The 15,173-nt window shown below is 62.0% G+C and overlaps 1 protein-coding gene across 2 annotated transcripts; it reads left to right on the top strand.

The window, feature by feature from the left end:
- Nucleotides 1-2,438: 2,438 nt before the first annotated feature.
- On the top strand, nt 2,439-13,764 carry RAB36 (RAB36, member RAS oncogene family). 2 transcript variants are annotated; one of them, XM_036307429.1, is made up of 11 exons: nt 2,439-2,677; nt 3,338-3,420; nt 6,212-6,303; nt 7,721-7,786; nt 8,436-8,537; nt 8,840-8,904; nt 10,011-10,062; nt 10,801-10,882; nt 11,200-11,290; nt 12,504-12,623; nt 13,035-13,763. In XM_036307429.1, the coding sequence occupies exons 1-11, from the start codon at nt 2,605-2,607 to the stop codon at nt 13,097-13,099; spliced, it is 891 nt and encodes a 296-aa protein (XP_036163322.1). In that variant the 5' UTR covers nt 2,439-2,604; the 3' UTR covers nt 13,100-13,763. The 2 variants fall into 2 exon arrangements, with proteins under 2 accessions (XP_036163322.1, XP_036163321.1); XM_036307428.1 differs by having other exon boundaries at nt 12,504-13,764.
- Nucleotides 13,765-15,173: the final 1,409 nt, after the last annotated feature.

Genomic DNA, 15,173 nt, shown 5'->3' with positions numbered 1-15,173 from the left:
AGAAACATCAATGTGAGAGAAACACACCGATTGGCTGCCTCCTGCACATGCCCGACCAGGGCCCCTGGCCAGCGAGGAGCCTGCAACCAAGGTACATGCCCTTGAAGGGAATCGAACCCGGGATCCTTCGCTCTGCAGGCCAACGTTCTATCCACTGAGCCAAACCAGCTAGGGCATGAATTATTTTTATTGCACACACACACACACACACACTTGGAACATCTGTAAGTAATGTGGCTTAGCACTCAGAACCGGCTCCAGACCCAGGCCACGGGGCGGCCCTTGACAATCTCTTCCTCTCTGTGAGCCTTTGCAAAAAGGACTTGATAACAGCACCTCCTTCCCTTGCTCCCGTGTGAACGACCCTCCTGAGCCTGGCACACCAGGGCTCCCGATGCGTTGGCTGTGGTCCTTACTGTGGAAGTGGTTGCTGCTGCCGGTGTTGAGTGGCCCTGACAGGCCCCCGCCCTGTAGGATTCTACCCCAGTTAAAGAACTAAGGCCAACTCTGCTCTTAGGCACCAGGTGACAAGGAAAGACAGACGGGACGAGCTGGGCGGGGAAGGGGAGGGGCGGCCATTTCCGATTGGGGCTCCCCCTGCAGGGAATGCTGGGCTCCGGGGATCGGGAACATGGGGGTCTGGCCTCCTCCTGTATGTGGCTTGGGCTGCGGGAGTCCCGCCGCGGATGAGAGCGGACGCGGGACCCGTGTGAGTCAGACTGGATGGGTCTGAGGGTCCCCTGTCCCCCCTGTCTTGGGCCCCTGTCTGGTGCCGCAGGCTCACCTGCTTCAGCGTGCGTGGTCGCCCGTTGCTAGGCGACCCGGTTGCCAGGCGACCCCAGCGGCGTCCTCAGCGCTGCGCTCCGCACACTAGGCGCCCACCGCGCAGGCGCAGGCGGCGCGAGCAGCCTCGGTCTGGGGCCGGCTGTAAAGAGGGGACAATGATACTTTACGGGGTTACCGCGGGGAACAAAGACGGCTCTGCTTTGTTCATAGCACCGAGGGGAAGGGAAATGAGTGTGAACGCCTTTCTCTGTGCGGGACACTTCGCATGCCTTTAGTCCTCAAAGTAACCCCGTGAGCTGCTAACATGATCCAGGTTATAGGCAGGCCCCTCAGAGGTCTTCTGAGTAGCTTGCCAAAACCACGCAGGCCAGAGCCCAGGACTGCCAAGCCCTGGCCATGCTCCTCGCTCTGCAGGCTGGTGGCCCGGGAATGACACAGATCGGCCCTCGCAGTGGACCCAATGCCCTGCTGACTGGAGCAATTGTGCTTGAAAGCAAGCCAGACCCAGCCGTCACCTGCATACAACCCTCCATGGCTCCCCAGTGGACTCAGGACAGAGTCCAAACATCCATCCTGCCGCTCAAGACCCTGGGTGCCAGGCCGGATATGAGTCCTCCAAATGGCCACCTCCTCCATGCAGCCTGGGCTGCCAGGAACAGAAACCACCTCTGTGTCCTTCAGGGCACACAGCTCGGTGGACAGACACCACCTCCACGAAGCCTGTCGTCTCCCCAACTCCGTGTTAGTACCAGTAAATGATCCCGTAGCTTCATTAATTACCAGGAGGCTTTCAGTACGTGTAGAATGAATAACTGGGTCATGGACTTGAGTCCAGCTTTATACTAATCTACAGAGCACTTTCATAGGTAGTCGAGTCCATTTGATAGCTGGGTAAACTGAGCACAGGAGACGGGAGACCAACTCTCATGAGTTCACCCTTAGGCCTGGGCCTGTCACCGTGAAACTCACTAGCAAAGGCACCAAGCATCAGCTTCCAACAGTTAGCTTTGAAATGCAGGTAATTGACTTGGACCTGCGGGCCAAGGATGCCCTATTGTGATGTGGAAGTCTGCCCCCTACTGCTGCTATTCTTCAAAGGACAAAGTCAGGGAGGGTCTCTCTGACCCTGAGCTTTTTGAGGAGTGTGGGGCAGACAGCACAAGGCTGGGAGTCAGGAAACCTGGGTTCTGATTCTAGTTCTAACTCACGTGGCAACACTTTTAAATTGTGTGAGCCTTCGTTTCCTCGTCTGTGAAATGGGAAGCTGGATAAAATAGATTCTCAAAGCTGGGAACCCTGGGCCGCTCAGAGTCTGTGTATACAGTCTTTAAAAAAAAAAAAAGTGCCCTTCGGCTCGGCTGGCGTGGCTCAGTGGTTGAGCATCGACCTATGAAAAATCATATTCAATATATTACAAAAATAAACACTTACACACGTCACATCATAACCCCTACCAGTTTGAGCTCCCACCCCTCCCGGCTACAGTGATTGTCAGAGAGGTCTCTCCACCATCAGCCCCGCCCAGACTCCCATCTTTGGATCCAGGCTCCACCCAGACCGCGATGACCCCGCCCACAGCGCCATATCCAACCCCGCCCTCGTTTCCATGGTGATCGCAAGCGCTCCCTGGCGGGGGCGGGAGGGAGAACAGGCAACAGCCTAGTCAAGTGCCCACGATTCCCTCGAGGCTCTGGTTGCTATAGTGACGGCTCGGGCACGCCGCAGTGGGATTGCTTCCGCTCCGAGCCCCGCCCAGACCCAGCCCCCGACGTCCAGGATTGGTCAGATGCTCTCGGGTCGCGCGTGGTCATCGTTGCCATGGTGATTTCCGCAGCGAACCGAGCCGGACCAGGCTGCGCTGAACCCGAATCTTCCGCTGCTGCTGCTGCCAGTGAGTCCGCCGCGCCTCTGTCCTCCCCTTGGCCCGCCTCCCGCCTCCCACCTCCCACCTCCGGGAGGGCGCGTCGCGGAGGCCCCGGTCGGAAGGACGCCGCGTCCCCCGCCCACCTCCCACCCCCAGAATCTGAGCGCGGCCTGAGGCCCTGAGGCCTCAGCATTTCCTGAACCCCCGACCCTGAACGCCCCGTGCTGGGCCTGGAGGGGAGCTGGGTCAGAGCGAGGACAACAGGCCTGGGTCAAGGCCCCCCTAGCGGGGAAGCGGGCAGAGGAAGGCGCGGTCGGGCTGACTAGGCGCCGGGGGCGCGGTCCCGGGTGGGGTGACAGGCCTGTGGGCTGAAACCCAAGAGCCTGCCTGCGAGGCCTGCGATGTGTGTGCCCCACTCACAACCAGTCACACGCTCAGAGAGGGGCCACTCCGGGTTGGACACCCACATCCCGCAGCAGGGGGGAGGCCCAGGTCTTCGGGACGCCCCGCCCCCACCTCCTGCCTGCAGACTGAAAGAGGTGACACCGGGCCAGACGCCTGGCAGGGGGAGGAGGAGGCTTGGACCTGCTTTTAAAGACCCTGGAAAGTTAGGCGTAAACTTGGGGGTGAGTCCCCAGGCGTGGGCACAGCTCCCTAACCCTTCCCCCCCGCCCCTTGGGTCTCCAGAACTCTCCGGAAGGATGAGGGCCTCCCTGCCGCCTCTGGGGCCCCCTGTGAGCCGGGACCGCATCATCGCCAGCTTCCCTAAGGTAGGGAGTCCTGAGGCCAGACCTTGACGTGAGCAGTGAGCACTGCGCTCCCCAGACGTATCCACAAATATCACTTTTAACCAATCAATAACTAATCTGCGCTTTTAACCGGTATCCGCACTTTTAATCAATATCCGCACTTGTAACCAGTATCCGCATTTTTAACCAGTATCTGCACTTTTAACCGGAATGCGCACTTTTAACCGATTAAGAGCTCATTGAATACCGGTTAAAAGTGCGGATACAGGTTTAAAATGGTAGCTTTCCCCATCTGCATGCATCACCAAAAACAAGGCAGGTGAACCCGGGAGGTCAGTTCCTTGCTGACAGACTTCCTGAGAAGCTGGGAGACATGGCGCTGGCTTGGCCAGGGTGGGCCAGGAGCCAGTGTGGCCTGGAAGTTAAGGGCACGGACTTTGCAATCAGACAGTCTTGGGTGTGAATCCTAAATCTGTCAATCCTAAATCAATTCTAAATCCTAAAGCTGTGTGACTGTGAGCAAGTTACTCAACCGCTCGGAGCCACTGTTCCACAGGGTCAGTCCTCCGTGTCGGTGCCTGGCTCATAGCCAACAGGAGCTCCCCGCCTGAGTGGTGATCATTGTTCTCATAATTATTATGACGATTATCTTTTTTTTTTTTTTTGCTGATCCTCACCCAAGGATATTTTTCATTGATTCTTTTAGGGAGAGTGGAGGAGAGAAAGACAGAGAGAAACTTCAGTGTGAGAGAAAACCATCGATTGGTTGCCTCCTGCACGTGCCCCGACCAGAGTCCGGGCCAGGGAGGAGCCTGCAACCAAGGTACATGCCCTTGACCGGAATTGAACCCGGGACCCTTTGGTCCGCAGGCCAATGCTCTATCCACTAGGGCATCATTATGATGATCAAAACAGCACTCCAGTTTCCTGACACCAAATCCAGGGTTCTCCCTTCTTACCATTCTGCCTTCAGTTGCTGCCGGAAACTGAGCTCTCTTCCTTCTACATTAAGATCTAACGTATTTTCAGAACTACGTGTTCATGCCCGTGTGGCTGACTGCAGAGCTCCGACTTCCCCCTGCCCTGGGGGGCATCTGCCCTGTTTCCACAGGTCGGATTCTCCCCCGCTGTCAGTGGCCGCCAGGGGTCACAGGCCACAGCGGGCCAAGTTCGCCCTGCACCCCACAGCACGCCATGGCAGACCGACCACTCTGTGGTCAGATGGGGCAAGTCCTTCCCTTTGCTCTGGGGGCCTCAGTTTTCCTGTCTCTAAAATTGGCTCGCACTTCCTGTCCAGCCTTCCTTATTAAACGCTGCTCCAGTCCATCCAAGTCATGGGATTCCTCTCGTGACCACCGGGCCTAGGCCGGGGCCCCACTTTGAGGCTGGATGCAAGTCGGCGGGAAAAGCAGCCAGCTTCCTCGCGAGGCGGCTGCCGCTCTCCTGCCTGAATGTGGGCTGCGGGGCTGCACTGCGCCCCTGCGTCACCCAGTTAATCCTCCGGCCACCAGATGAAGAGGTGCTGTTGGGCGTGTCCCGCTTTACGGAGGAGGAAAGGGGCTCAGTGAGGTTTCCTAACTCGCCTTATTGCAAAGTTCCTTCCACCTTCACGCCTGGAGCAGAGAGGGCACCTGGGCCAAAGCAGAGCCCATTCCAGTGCCTGGGAGCTCAGAAGAGACACCTGGGGAGGGCATGTGGCCACGCCCCTGCCACAGGGACAGAGCCCCAGAGGGACAGAGCCCCTGGCCCTGGCCACCACGGCCGCGTCATGGCAGAGCACAGCGGCAGCCTCCCACGATGCCATTCCCTCCATGTCCTGGCCACACTCTCTGCTTAGCCGTGGCCCATTAGAGAATAAAATATGATGGTCATCGAAGTGTTTTTTCTAATTTTAAAACAAATGCACATTCAGCACGAGTCATGGCATCTAACAGCCGCGAACACTTGTTGAGCACTCGGTGTGTGCCAGGCTGGCTCTGTGCCTTACAGACATTATCTCCTTCTCTGCCCCCAAGCCTCTGAGGTTCGCATGTGGGGAAACTAAAGTTCAGGGGTTGAGCGTCGACCTGTGAACCAGGAGGTCACAGTTGGATTCCCGGTCAGGGCACATGCCCGGGGTTGCAGGCTCGATTCCCATTGGGGGGCGTGCAGGAGACAGCCGATCAGTGATTCTCTCTCATCATTGATGCTTCTCTCTCTCTCCCTCTCCCTTCCTCTCTGAAATCAATTAAAAACTTTTTTTTTTTAATTCAGAGACCTTAGGTAACCGCCCAGGGTCACACAGCAGCTAAGCATGGACGCAGGTCTTGGCCCTGAGGCTGTACTCTTAAACCACCCCCGGTTCTGCCTTCCCGATATTGTGGGAGGCCTGAAGTGCCTTCCAGCGCATTTCCATGCACACATGTGCAAACGTTAGAAGCAAAAATGGCCTGGAGTTCCGTAGGAGCTGTGGGAGGACCTTGGAGCTAACAGGGCCCTTACAGGCCAGCCTGCATCTCACCCCAAGAGGACAGAGGGGATGGAGGCCTGACACGTGCCCACAGTAAGGGCACAGCCACCCCAGCTGGGACCCAGCTCTCCAGTCCCCACCTGCGCTCTCTGGTCTGGCTCCGCCCCTGCTGCTGCTCCTCAGGACTCCTAACACTTGGAGGCTGCTGACAGGAGAGGGGATGGGCCTGACCGAGGGACCGGGGAGCGCTAGGGGCTGCCAGCCGGTGGCAGGTCACCACCTCGCTGCCCTGCTGGGTGATGGAGCCGCAGCTTCGCGGGGCGAGGTGCCCATTTGTCTGTCTGTCTGTCTGATTCCTTGCAGTGGTACACGCCTGCCGCCTGCCTGCAGCTCAAGGAGCACTTCCACGGGCAGGTCAACGCCGCCTGCCAGCGCAGGAACACGGGGACCGTCGGGTGAGCACCCCTCAGCGCCCAGGGCGTGGGGTGTGGGGGGCCGGCAGGGAGGAATGAGAGCATGCGTGGACATGCGAATGCATACGTGACACACCCACACTGCCCCGTGCAGCCCAGGATGGGCCTGAACATGATGGGAGTTTTCGCTGCTTCATTGGGCACACAGCTGCCACGTGACCATTTCCCAACAAGTCACGCATGTGATTCCTCAGCCTGAGGTCTCGGCATCTGTCTTCCGTTTGTATTGGTTTTCCTCCTCTTTTTATTTTTTTAAGTATATTTTTTATTTCAGCGAGGAAGGGAGAGGGAGAGGGAGAAACATCAGCGATGAGACACGCCTGGTTCCCCTTCAGCGGGGGTCAGCGGGAGGCTGAGGATGGCTTTGCGGCCAGGTGGGCATCCAGCTGCCCTGGGAGGCCTGTTCCGCCCTCTGGTGGCCGCACTGAGCAGGCCAAGCCCTCCAGGAGCTGGACCTCAGCACAGACTCGGTGCTCATGGCGTTTCAGAGGATGGTGGGCAGGGGGCGGGGGGACGGAGTGCCCACCTGGTGTCTGCACCCCTCTAAGGCAGTGGTTCTCAACCTGCGGGTCGTGACCCCTTTGGGGGTCAAACGACCCTTTCACAGGGGTCGCCTAAGACCACCGGAAAACACATATATAATTACATATTGTTTTTGTGATTAATCACTATGCTTTAATTATGTTCCATTTGTAACAATGAAAATACATCCTGCATATCAGATATTTATATGACGATTCATAACAGTAGCAAAATTACAGTGATGAAGTAGCAACAAAAATAATTTTATGGTTGGGGATCACCACAACATAAGGAACTGTATTAAAGGGTCGTGGCATTAGGAAGGTTGAGAATCACTGGCCTAAGGGGTCAACCCTCCCAGACTGGTTTGAGGACCCTGGGGGTGCAGGCAGGATTGGGACTAGTGCCAGCGTGTGGCCCGGGCTCAGCAGGTCCCTGGAGCTGCAGGGGAGTGCCGAGGGTGCTGTGTGCTGAGTGGGGTCTCCAGGGGGTGAGAGATGCTGCCACGGAGGTGGGGTGGCATCAGGGACTTGGACCAGGCAGCACTGGGGCAGAGCTGAGTGTGTGTGTGTGTGAGGGGAGGACCCAGGAGCGGAGACCCTCAGTCAGTGTACCTCCAGGCATGCAGACCCAAGATCTGTCTAGGACCTGCCCCTGTCCCCTTGGCTGGCCCTAGCAGACACCCCCAAAGGAGCAGGTGTGACCACTCAGGAAGTGACTATTTGGCAGGGGCAGGAGGGAGCCCCTCGGGCGTGTAGCCCCAGGGGTGGGTGAGTAGGAGGTGCCGGGTTCGGTCCCGGCCCCCGCTATGTGTGTGCCCCAGGTTCCCAGCTGAGCTCCCGGCTTGCACGCAGCCCCACCCACCCGTTCTCCGCAGGCTCAGCCTCTCCAAGGCTGTTGTCGTCGGCGACCTCCACGTGGGCAAGACCAGCCTCATCCACAGGTAGGCACGTCGCCACACCCCAGCGCCAGGCTGCCAGGGCTTTACCGGGGAGCCCAGAGGGCATCGTCATAGTCCAGGCATGTGACTGCCCGGAGCACGCCCGGGGAGGGGTGCAGGAAATCCGGGGAGGGGTTCAGCTGAGAGTGGGGCATCCCAGGGCCCTGGCATCGGTCACACGGTCCCCCCCGCGCCGTGGGCTTGCCCTCACCGCCCTCGCTGCGGAAGCATGCCAGTTTCCCTTTCTCTGCCCCTGACTTGCAGTGTTTGCTGCAGCCTTTCTCCCCCCACATAATTCTTTATTAAATATAACTTTATTGATTCCAGAGAAGAAGGGAGAGGGAGAGAGAGAGAAACATTGATGTGAGAGCATATGGATCGGCTGCCTCCTGCACGCCCCCTACTGGGGATGGAGCCTGCCAGCCAGGCCTGTGCCCTCACCAGGAATCGAACCGTGACCTCCTGGTTCATAGGTTGACGCTCAACCACTGAGCCACTCCGCCGGGCCCCCCCATAATTCCTGTTGGCTGTCCCTCCGTGTCCTGTCTCGGGACTGTCACCTCCTTAGTGACTCCCAGCGGGCTCGATGCCCAGACTCTCGCTGTCACGAAGCTTCCCCGCAGCCTCTCTGATAACTTCCCTGCTCCCACAGGTTTTGCAAGAACGTTTTTGACCACGACTACAAGGCCACCATCGGGGTGGACTTCGAAATCGAGCGCTTTGAGATTGCTGGAATCCCCTACAGCCTCCAGATGTGAGTCCCTGTCGAGTGCCACCGTGTCCTAGGTGGCCTGGGCAGGGGAGAGTGGGGGGGGGGGGGCTTGGAGGACGCCCTCGCTGTGCTCTTTCTCAGGGGCACTCAGCCAGGACCCGCACCCCCCCACCTGGCCACCTGTGACCCCACTCGCCAGGCCATCCCTGAGGCCTCTGGCAGGTCACTTCCGGTCTCTGAGCCCCTGTTCCCATCTGGAAAACGGGGCCCAAACTGCTGAGCTCTGACCGCTGCAGTGACTTAACCTGCCGCCTCTGTTTCCCTCTCTCTCTGCCCCCGCACAGCTGGGACACAGCAGGACAAGAGAAGTTCAAGTGCATCGCATCTGCCTATTACCGGGGCGCCCAGGGTGAGCAGCCGGGTCATGGCAACGACGGGGCCCTCAATATCACGCACCCAAGGGCTCCCCACCAGGCTCAGCAGGCCCTCCGTGCAGGCCCCAGATCCGTCCCCAAGAAGCACTGAGAACGCCCTGGCCAGTCTCGGGGCCTGGGTGGGATCGGCAGGCACAGCCTGTGGGACCCGGTGGGCATGGGTGCTCCCTGGGAGGCTCAGCCCCAGTGTCAGCTCAGAAAGAGGCTCCAGGGAGACACGTGTCCAGAGCCCCCAGAGAGCAGAGCCGAGCTGACCGGGGGTGGGGGTGGGGGGAGGCTGGGCCAGCGACGGGAGGAGCTGGGGGGGGGGGGCTGCATCTCCATGTCCTGCCCTCCCTGCTCCCCATCAGTTATTTCCCCAAAGCCGGTGGTTTAAACTCACAAACTGCCTGTTATTTGTTGTTGTTAATCCTCACCCGAGGATATTTTCCAGTGATTTTTAGAGAGAAAGAGAGAGAGAGAGAGACACATTGATTGGCTGCCTCCCTCACGGCCATGACCAGGGCCGGGGATTGAGCCTGCAACCGAGGTACATGCCCTTGACCGGAACCGAACCAGGGACGCTTCAGTCCTCGGGCCGACGCTCTATCCACTGAGCCGAACCGGCCAGGGTGCTAATTGCTCCTAGTAGCTGCCACTGGTCCGGAGTCTGCCTGCATCAGGCCCTGAACCGAGAGCTTTAAACTCGCTGCGCTGGCTTAAGCCTCCCGGCACCCCGGCAGCTGCAGGCACTATTGTCTCTCCCAGGTGGGGAGGTGGCCTCAGCAGCGAAGGCCCTCGCCCGCCAGCTCCCTTAGCTGAGGTGCCCACGGCGGAGGGGAGGTTGAGCTCAGGAGCCCCAAGCACATCGGGCCTCACGGGATCCCCCCTGTGGCTGCACCGCTGGGGGTGGGCTGGAGGGTGGGTCACCAGGGGCAGATACGGTGACTCCTTCCTGGCCTCCATGTGGGGGCCAGAACTGAGTGCCTGGGGCCACCCCGTTAGTTCCTGGGGAGCAGGGAGCCGACTGAAGGGCCCCCTTGTCACGCCCTGTCGCCTCCCCTGTCGCTGACCAGCTCTTGGCTTTCCCCCACATGCGCAGTGATCATCACAGCCTTTGACCTCACGGATGTGCAGACCCTGGAACACACCAGGCGAGTCTGGGCTCAGAAACCCACCTGGAAGGGCTCCCCAGTCGGGGCCCCTGAGCTGGGCCCCAGTGGCAGGTGCAAGGGAGCAGCTCGCTGGTCAGGCCCTTGTTCTCCCTCGAGATTTGCACCAACGCTGACGTGCTCAGGGGCCTGTGCCAGCTTCCACACTCGGCTGTTGCCATCTGGAAGCCTTCGTGTGGGACGAAGGGCCTCGCAGGGTCATGTCCCTGGGCCTGCAAACTCTGTGGCCAGTCCTGTCGGAGGGACATGCCTGGCACCTCTGTCTGGGACAGGGATCTGGTCCGGAGCTGCCCACACGACCGGCTCCCGGAGGCCTTCCTGCTTCTGCCGGAATCCCCGGCTCATGGACCCGGCCCCCTTCCCCTCCCACGTGTGGGTGCTCACATCTCACATCTCCAAACCCTGGGGGCCCATCCCAGCTCATGACAGTGCAGGATCACCCCAGCTGACGCAGCCAGGGCAGAGCCACGGCCAAGACTGGGTCTCCACCACACCTGACCGGTGCTCCTGGCCCCCCCCTCCCCACCCCGTGGTCCAGCCAGGCCCTTCTGGCCTCGGCCCAGCCCTTCTCAGCTAGCTCGGTCCAGGCACCCTCCCAGCGCCTCCCAGCTCAGTGCCCCTGCCTGGGCGGCCGGGTCTGCACCCCCTCTAGCCTTTCTCAGGCTCTGTGGGGGGGCAGGGCTGTCTCTCAGCCGGTCCCCCCCACCCTGTGCATCCCAGGCAGTGGCTGGAGGATGCGCTGAGGGAGAACGAGCCAGGCTCCTGCTTCATCTTCCTCGTGGGGACCAAGAAGGACCTTCTGGTGAGCGGGGTGGAGGTGGAGGGGGGTGGAGGGGGATGTTGGGGGAGGGGGTGCCCAGGGAAATGGATCCGTTTCCCACCCAAGCCCGGGATGGAGGGCGGCCTGGCGTGGTTCGGTGAGGATCCGAAGGCACAGGCCCGGGACCTGAAAGTTAGGGGTGCTCCTCTCAGGGGGCACGGCTGGCACTCAGACTTGCCCAGGGCTGCTGGGGTCTCACCCCTGCCCTGGGGCCGCCTGCCCAGGGTGAGGTGGGGAAGGAGGCCCAGTGGGAGGCGGCAGCCACCTCCTGGCGCCTCCTAGAAGGGCCACTTCCCCAGTCCAGGGCGGCGTGTGAGCAGGCGGAGGGGGAGGCCGTGCACCTGGCCAACGAGCTGCAGGCCGAGTACTGGTCGGTGTCGGCGAAGACGGGTGAGTGGGCTCGGGGCTGCACGTGGTGGGCTCGGGGCCGGCTGCGGGAGGCTCACGCATCGCCTTCTGCGGCCCATTGAGTGCCGTGTCACAGCGGCTGTGCGGATGGCCGGGCAGGACCTCCCGTTGCCTGAGCAGCCCCTCATCTCTAGGGAGACTGGACCCTGCCCAATGGCCGTGGGAATAGCGACCCTGACCCTCTGGGCAGGTCAGTTCTGTCCCTGGGAAGTGGCTTCCAGGGTCCCGGGGCGGCCGTGCCAGGTCTAGGATTGGAACCCAGCCCTCACTGTAACCACTGCAGGGCCCTGCCCGCACCTGTGGGTGCCCGGGGTGGGGGGGGGCACCACCTGGCACACAGAGGGGCCCAGCAACTGGGGGCTCCCATCCGTCCCCTGGGTGTCATCGTGAGAGATACGACCCTCGCTCACGGCCTGCAGCCCTCAGCCAGATCCCCCTGGATCCGGCCCTGGGCCCTGAGCCCTGAGCCGCCTTCCCCCACGGGCACTGCTCGCCGTGGCCCCGGCAAGATGCCCAGCGTCTCTGAGCCTCAGTGTCTTTGTCTGGGAAGCAGGTGATGCTGCTTATCTCATTTTATTTTTAATGGAAAAGCATGTTTGAAATTGCAAAAGCCCCACGTGTTCACTGAGAAAAGCTCGACAATGCCTTGTAGTGAGTGCCTGGCGCAGAGAGGGTCTGGGGGCAGGAATTACACACACGGTGGTCCTTGCAGACACGGGCCAGGGATGGGGGAGGAAGCGCCCAGGCCTGGTGCCCTCTGCTCCTGCCTGATGGCACCCCCGTGCCCTGGGAGGACCCCCTCTCTCACCAGATGGCGGCAGGTTCACCGAGGGCTCTGGGTGCCAAGCAGAATGCCCCTGTGCCATCGTGCAGGCTGTTGGCTGCACAGGGTAGTGTGAGGGCCCTGGAACCCCGTCCTGTGCCCGGATGGGCAGCCTCCACCTGGAGGAGGACTCACAAGGTTCCGCGTGGGGCTGGCCGCACGTGCCAATCCTCCTAGCTGGCCCTGGACAGGTGTTCCCAGGTTCCAGGAGAGCAGGGCCCTCCCGCACGTCCCTGCGGGAGGAATAGGTTGTGGGAAGCCCAGGGGCAGAGATCTGGGGCAGCGGCGGGGCAGGAGGCCAGTCCTGGGCACCGCCCTGTCCCAGCCCTCACCCCGAGGCGGGCGGGTCACGGCTGTGTCCTGGGCTCGCAGGGGAGAACGTGACGGCCTTCTTCAGCCGCGTGGCCGCCCTGGCGTTCGAGCAGTCGGTGCTGCAGGCCCTGGAGAGGAGGAGCGGCTGCCGGCTCCTGATTGGCGACGGAGACCTCATCCGTGCGTACAGGCCGCGCGGGGGCGGAGGCAGGCTGTGGCCTCACATCCACCTCCAGCATCCTCCCACCCCCCTCGGGCCGTCCTTTCTCCGTCACTCTGACCCCAGGCCCCAGGGCCACAGCCTCCCAGATCCCGCCTGCCAGCTCAGACCCCCTCGCTGCTCCCCTGTCCACCGGGCAGTCTCCCCACGGGCAGGCTGGGCACCCAGGCTCCACGGTGTGTCCTGGCTGTGGCTCTCCTAGTACCTACCTTTGCCCATCACCCGGAATGTGTCCCCGTGCCCGGCCTTGAATGAGAGGCCTGGAGGCCTCTGACCACTGACCAGCAGGCACCAGAGGGCATCGGGTGGGGGGCCCTGTCCCGTGTCCCTGCAGGTGCCTGGTTGATGCCAAGTGACTCCTCTCCTTCCAGGGATGGAGGGAAGCCCCTCCGAGACCCAGGGGAGCGAGAGGCCCTCCGGCCTGGGCTGCTGTTAGCTGGGGTCTGTGTCTGAGGCCTCCACTCCCGACACCGCGTGGGCAGCGCCATCTGAGACTGCGGAGGGGGCACGTGGAGCCTGAACTCGGCGACGTATCTGTGCAGGCGCCACTCCCGCTTCTCTAGCGGGAAAGCCCTCGCTAGCTGCCCGGGGCCCGCACTGCCCGACTGGGGGGCGCCGTGGTGCCACCTGGAAGGCCAGGCTCACCTACAGACTCACCCATCTGCCGGCCTTGAGAAACCTCAGACTGCAGGCACAGGACACGTGTGCCGCGGCCCTCAGCACCCGTCAGCATCTGCACGTGCCCTCAGCCTCTCCTGGTGAGCAGGGCCTGGCCGAGTCAGCACACGAGGACCACCTGCCACCCCGCCTGGGACTTCCCTTCGCAGCAGGACTTGCACTTCTGGGTCCCCCGTCCAGTCCCTCTGCCAGAGCCAAGCGGGGTCCCCGGGGGCCTTGCCTGCCTCGTGGACCCTCCTCTCTGGAGGAGGACGGGCGTCCCCCCAGCCCTCCGCACACCCAGCCGGGCAGGCCCAGCCCTCCGCACACCCAGCCCTCCGCACACCCAGCCCTCTGGCACACCCAGCCCTCCTGCACACCCCGCCCTCCGCACACCCAGCCCTCCTGCACACACAGCCCTCCGCACACCCAGCCCTCCGCACACCCAGCCCAGGCCCAGCCCTCCTGCACACCCAGCCCTCCGCACACCCAGCCCAGGCCCAGCCCTCCTGCACACCCAGCCCTCCGCACACCCAGCCCAGGCCCAGCCCATCTCCTGCCCAGTCCACGCCCTCTCCATGCCCTGGGGTTGCTCCTCCAGGAGGAGCTACTAACGCCCCCACCCACCCACAGCCCTACCCACAGCCCCAGGGGTGCCGCCCAGCACCCTGGCAGGGCCCGCCCACTACAGGTGCTCAGGGCGGCAACTGCCCAACGTCGCTGGGGGAAGAACACGGGCATCTTTTTCTGTTTATTTCCCCTTTGCCACGTTTTTGGCTTTCTCTTTTTTATGACGATATAAAATCCTGCTTTGTAAACACCACTCTTAAACGGAATGCGTGCTTTCTGTAAAAAAAAAAAAGTCAGAGCTTTGCATGCAGAGCGGAGTCCGCCAGTGGGTGGCGCCCCTGGGAGGGAAGCGCCGTGCCCAGCGGGGAGGGCCCTTCCAGGCGGTTCCTGCTGAGCACAGCCTGGCGGCCGCGGGCTCCTGTGCTGTTTCGCCAGAACGACCCCCGTCCGCACACACCGCCTGGCAGCTCCCGTCCGTGATGCCCTGTGGGCCCTGTCCACGCCGCCCTGCGCCCCTTAATCGGGTCCCTGCGGCCCCTCCTCCCAGCCCTGCCTGCGCCTGGAGGGAGCAGAGGCCCCAGTCCATTCCCCTCCCAGACAGACCTCGCTCTCCAGAGGGACCCAGGCGTCCTTAGCAGCGCTGGGACGCAGAGAAGATCAGTTACACCCGCATGTTCACTCCTTCACACGCGTAAGAATCAGTGGCCCAGGGAGAGGCCGGGAGAGGACAAGGCGCTGCCGCTGTGGGGGCGGCAGAGGGAGGCCCAGGCAGGGACGGGAGAAGGTGGGGCAGGGCCCAGCTCAGAGAGGGGCCCCCTCTTCTGTCGGAGAAGGGCTTCTGGAGATGGGGGCAGGAAGGACTGGGCACCCCGCCACCCAGGGAGCCCAAGGCTTTGGCCGTTGCCCTGAGACAAGACCCCCTCCCGCAGCCCCCGGGCCACCCTGCCATCTGCTCCGCCCCATGTCACTTCCCATATGGCGGCCCTCCCAGGAGGGAGGCTGATCGGCGGACTGGAACTGCGCCTGTCACGCCGCCTCCTTCCAGGCAGAGCAGCGTGTTCCCGGACTCCGGCCCCACCCGGAGGCCTCCCAGCACCAGGGCCACCGGCCACCTGTCCGAGCCTGCGCCCCAGGCGGCTCTGGGAGCTGTCAGTCTGGTGCGCGGCCCTTGGATCTGCTGGCCTCCCCCCCTCAGTCCTCGAGGAAGCAAAGCAGCTCAGGGCTCCCTCCCCCCCAGGTGAGTGCCCTCCCCTGGCCTGAGGGTGCTCTGGCCTCTGACCCCT

This window comes from Myotis myotis, unplaced genomic scaffold (genome assembly GCF_014108235.1).
Source record: "Myotis myotis isolate mMyoMyo1 unplaced genomic scaffold, mMyoMyo1.p scaffold_m19_p_47, whole genome shotgun sequence".
NCBI classification, from domain to species: domain Eukaryota; kingdom Metazoa; phylum Chordata; class Mammalia; order Chiroptera; family Vespertilionidae; genus Myotis; species Myotis myotis.
Note: the sequence above shows the minus strand (reverse complement) of the source record. Positions and strands in the feature narration are given on the sequence as shown.

Coding starts and splice junctions, on each gene's coding strand:
- RAB36 (XM_036307428.1), top strand. CDS start 2,605: ATGGTGATTTCCGCAGCGAACCGAGCCGGACCAGGCTGCGCTGAACCC. Junction 3,421..6,211: donor TCATCGCCAGCTTCCCTAAG/GTAGGGAGTCCT, acceptor GATTCCTTGCAG/TGGTACACGCCTGCCGCCTG. Junction 7,787..8,435: donor AAGACCAGCCTCATCCACAG/GTAGGCACGTCG, acceptor CTGCTCCCACAG/GTTTTGCAAGAACGTTTTTG.